General features: G+C 43.7%; 1 protein-coding gene across 1 annotated transcript in view; it reads right to left on the bottom strand.

Annotated features, from left to right (window-relative positions):
- Positions 1–2,191: 2,191 nt before the first annotated feature.
- The window catches only part of LOC119415382 (mixed lineage kinase domain-like protein), a 9,177-nt gene continuing 6,242 nt past the window's right edge, over positions 2,192–5,126 (bottom strand). Inside the window, exons 9-10 of the mRNA XM_037682512.1 lie at positions 3,517–3,657; positions 2,192–2,241 (exon numbers count right to left, since the gene is read on the bottom strand). Coding sequence (XP_037538440.1) covers positions 2,192–2,241; positions 3,517–3,657 — 191 coding nt within the window. The remainder of the gene's footprint in view (positions 2,242–3,516; positions 3,658–5,126) is intronic.

Raw genomic sequence — 5,126 nt, forward strand, 5'->3', positions numbered from 1 at the left:
GCAGAAATGAAGATGTTGAGGTTCTCCTTAGGAGAGACAAGGATGGAGAAGATCAGGAATGAGATCATCAGAGGTACAGCACAGGTTGAACAACTGGGAGATAAAGTTAGAGAGGACACACTGAGATGGTTTGGACATGTCCAGAGGAGGGACAGTGGTTTGGACATGTCCAAAGGAGGAACAGTGGATATACTGGTAGAAGGATGCTCAAGACAAAGAGGAGATGTATCTGTTAGTATTTTATTCTAGGGTCCGAGATAAGACCCGCAGGACACAACAGCTCAGAGACATATCGATGCAGTTAGAGAGGACATGGAGGTAGTTGGAGTGAGGACAGAGGACACAGAGGACAGAGATAGATGGAGAAGGATGACTCGTGGTGGAGACATCTGAAGAGGGAAAAACCAAAAGAAGAAGAAAAACGTTACAGCATCGTCCCTGGTCCTCTGACTTCATCTCATTCTCATCAGCATCAGCAGCTGGTGCACAGGAACACATGTGAAGTTTAACAAAAATGTGACCTCATTACTTTTACTGAAAAATGAGAGAAAGTAAAGAAATGAATAATAATTCTTGTCAAGTCATTACACTCAGAAAAATAAAAGGGCTGTGGCTTCTTTCAGAGCTCACTGGCTCCTTTTACCGTCACACTTTTGAGGTTATGTCATGTTTGAGCAATATATGCCAGATAAAACATGATGTCATTAAAATAATAATGTATTTACTGTTATTTCCAACAAAAGTCCTCTCAGGTCAGAAGGCAAAAAACAACAAGTTCCAATTTAATCATAATATTGCAATTCAATTCAGCTGAACACAATCCAGATGACTTCAGCAGCAACACATTACAGATTCAGTAACCAGTAAAATGACCTGTTTAAATAAAGTCAGATTGAATCCTCCATCCTGAACAAGCACCAGGCAGAGGGTGACAGTGGCAAACCATCAGGCGGCTGAGGCGGTGAGAGCAGCTCCTTACAGACACTGTGTGGTGGAGGTGGAGTGCTGTTGACTGGGGGGGGGTTGGTTCGTCCATAACCATGGCTGAGGTTGCTCAGGTAGTTCCTTTGAGGGACAATGCAGGTCCCATCCTGGCATGGAAAACTGGACCAGCTCTTTACCCGGGGGGGTCAAGGGTGACACATCAAAGATGTGCACATCTTCATCTGGCCTGATGATGTTCATCAGACCAGGACTCTGAAGTCTACACTCATCTCCAGGCCAGAGGTCACTCTTTCAGGGATGAAGATGTTCACATCCTGGACAGAGAGGAACGATGGTTTGAGAGAGGAGTAAAGGAGGCCATCTTTGTGAAGAGAACCTGTCCATCATTAAACAGGGGTGGAGCCTCCGTGTCCAACTGTCCCCCTCTGTTATTGCTAGTATCACTCAGCCTCCTGTGAATAACAAGCAGCCATCAGGTGCTAAAGATCCATCGTTAGGCTGATGGTCCTTGATTATGTGAACAGCTGGTTCTGGATGTCAACAACAAACTGGTTGATCCACCATGAGAAGGTGCTGTTTATAAGACTGAGTTTGTTGCAGCTCCTCAGACTGAAGAAGTCCTTTTGATAAAAGATGAAACGTTTCAACAAAGAAGAATCCGTCCAGAGGACCTGGCTCCACCTTGTTAGACTTCCAGAGATTGTTCTTGTGTAAACAGGACCTTATAGTGAGAATGCAAACCAGCCTGATCAAATTTGGGACTTGCAGCCAATAACAGCATTAGTTTATATGATGTGTGCCACTGCATGAAAACAAATGCTTTCTCTTAAAAGTTGCAAAATATATTTCGCTTTTATTACACGTGATATAGTAAAACCTTTTGTTTAAAAATGTAAATGCTTATCTATTAATTTATAATCTTATTTCAAAGCTCTAATGCAATAAGACAATTAAACTGCTTCTCCTGAAAAAGAAAACATTATTACGTAAAGCATTTTAATGACCGATATATTTATCCACTATAAACATCCTGCACGTACAGCACATCGAACCGTATGACAGAAAACAGAGAAGAGCGAGTATGAAAGGGTTCTTAAAAAAGAAAACGGTGGAAAGTAACATCTGTGTGTTTAATTCAGACTTTGTGTGCTCGTCTTGTGTTGGGCAGTGACGACAGTCCATTTGGAAATGTTTTGGCAAAGTTTCTCCAAAGATGATCCCATCCAGCAGAAAAGCAGCGGACGTTTCACTGCAGCTCTAACTGCACCACTACACTGCGAAGTTTATCCACCAACACTGCAGGAGACAAAGATCACAGCACTGAAAATACTTATGTATTATAAACTAGAGCCCGACTGATATAACGGTAGGGCCGATAATTTAAGCCGATATAGACGTTTGGGGACAAGCCATAATTGTACAATGTATCCAACAGAGGAAGCATGACCACTTTCAAGTCTTGGCCATTCACTTAAGTTTCACTTTCATCAAAGCCAAAGCAGTGGTACCTTTATGTCCTGTTTGGCCGGCCCACCAGGTCCATCTTTTAAGTTGCTACTTTGGGTTTTTGTGTGTTTTGGGTGGACACGGGAATTAGGGGTTCATTATAATCTTCTTTTTTTCCCAGCAGGAAGCTTGTTTTAATAAATTGAAAGTTTGAACCCTTATGTTTTGAGTCCGTGTCCTCCTTTAATATATGTTCTTGGTGGCCATAACACTGTGTAGAGTGTTTTGCTGAACAGAGCATGGAAAGTTTATTTTAACCGATCTGTAAAATAAAAAAATTCAACAATAATAAATTCTCTTCAATCCTCCAACCTGCTTGTCATTAGCTACGTGCCTCTCAAGTTAGCAAGCTAATGTTTAGATAACCTAGCGTAGACTATTGCCTTGTAAAACTGTATCCAGAACAATCAATCTAATGTAGCAGTAAAATTTATCAGCGTTAGTAACGTTATCTTTGTCGTCCTCAATGAAATGCATTGTTTGTCTGAAATCTTTACTTCTCACAAAGAAAAATAAACTCTGCTGAGGTCAATGCTAATTAGACCTTCATCGTACGTGACTGACTGTTGAAACCATGATGAAGGGCATTTCTTTGTATAATTTATATTAAGTAACACTTAATAACTTTGTGGTGAATAGAGGAGGATAGAAAATGTGAACTCACGTTAGGAAGACCGTTTATGACCAGAGCACCACTTGTGAACCTACTGTGGGACTACAGGTACAGTACAGCACGGATCTGATTAGCTTAGCTTCGTGGTGCTAACAGCTGCACTAAATAAACAAGCCCTGCTCCACTCGCCTTGGGGGTGGACAAAGCTCAGTCATTTTCAGCCATCATATTGGCTATCAGCAGTCGCCACTCCATCCCAATATCTGTATCGGCAATAGCCAAAATTTCCACATCGGTCGGGCTCTACTAAACACATACAATACACATATTCTATCTACAAATGTTTGTTTTAGGTCCTAAGATCAAACTTCTTTCTACATTATTGGTTTGGTCTTGCTGATGGAAAAGGCTTGTGGACTTCCAAAGAGTTGATGAAAATGATGATTCTGTACCTCCAGCAGTCGGTCTTTGGTCACTGTCGAAGGACCTGCAGGCGCTGATCAGCTGTCCCAGGCCTTCAGGGCAGTCAGGGGGAAGGGGCTCCTGATATTTATTCATGTACACTTTCTTATGAATGTCATCAGTTGTACAACCTGGAAGAAGTGAAAGAAAACTTAAATAATTCAAATCTACAAGCTCATGCTTTAGCTGCTTTAGCTGCTTTAGCTGATGTGCGTTTCATTGTTTCTGTAATAAAGTGGCACAGTAAGTTCTGAATGGATCACCATCAAATTATTGATTATTGTTGCTCAAAGAATGAATCACTTTGTGAGTTTGATCTCCTGACTTCTGTTGTGTCACCATCATGTTCATGTTCCAATTTTGAAATTAATTAATTAATTTAAAAAAAACGAATAAAACAAAAAAAGTCCATTTTCTGCTGCTTGTCCCAGTCAGGTCATGGAGGAAACAAGTCCAGGAAGGAAATCCAGATGTTCCTCACCCCAGCAGCTCTCCAGCTCATCCTTTGAGAAACCAAGGCCTTCCCGTGCCAAAAGAACAGTTCTTCAGCAAGTTGCTCTCATATGGACATGCCCAGAAAACTTTCAAGGGAGACCGCCTCAACTTACACCTTCTGTTCAGAAGAAGCAGCTCTACTGGAGCTGGAGTAGCTGGAGCTACTAGAACTGGAGCAGTTCGCAGCCAAGTGTGAAGTGGCAGGGATGAGAACCAACAACTCCAAATCTGAGGCCATGGTCCTCAGAGGGTGGATTGTTCTCTTCAGGTCGAGGGTGAGGTTCTGCCTCAAGTGGAGGAGTTCAAGTATCTCGGGGTTTTACTCACGAGTGAGAGAAGAATGGAGCGAGAGATTGACTGATGGATTGGTGCAGCATCTGCAGTATTGCGGACTTTGTTCCGGTCCATTCTGGTGAAGAGAGAGCTGAGCTGTAAGGCAAAGCTCCTAGTTGAAGTTCCTACCCTCACCTATGAACTCTGGTAAGGATGCTTCCTGGGTGTCTCCCTAGGGAGGTGCTTCGGGCATGTCTGACTGAGTGGAGACCCCGGGGACACGCTGGAGAGACTACGTCTCTTGGTTGGCCTGGGAACACCTTGGAGTCCTCCCAGAAGAGCTGGTTGTGGAAAGAGATGTCTGGACCTCCCTGCTCAAGATGCTGCCCCCGCGACTCCACCATCCATGATCTTTACTCGCTTCTTCCTTTTTCGGGTCGCCGGTGCCCATGTCCAGCAATCACTGTGTGAGAGGCGGGGGACACCGTGGACAGGTCTCCAGTCCATCACAGGGACAAATAGAGACAAAACAGACAAACAACCATCCACTCTCACTCACCTAGGGACAATTTAGAGTTACCAATCAGTCTAACATGCATTCAAAACGAGGGAGGGACGGAGGGAGGGAGGGATGGATGGACGGATGGGTAGCAGCCCTACTACAAGCTCCCTGGATGGGTGGATGGATGGATGGATGGATGGATGGATGGATGGATGGATGGCCGGATGAATGGATGGATGGTAGCAGCTCTACTACAAGCTCCCTGGATGGATGGAAGGATGGATGGATGGATGGATGGATGGATGGATGGATGGATGGCCGGATGAATGG

Source organism: Nematolebias whitei, chromosome 10, assembly GCF_014905685.2.
Source record: "Nematolebias whitei isolate Nwh7 chromosome 10, NemWhi1, whole genome shotgun sequence".
Taxonomy (NCBI): domain Eukaryota; kingdom Metazoa; phylum Chordata; class Actinopteri; order Cyprinodontiformes; family Rivulidae; genus Nematolebias; species Nematolebias whitei.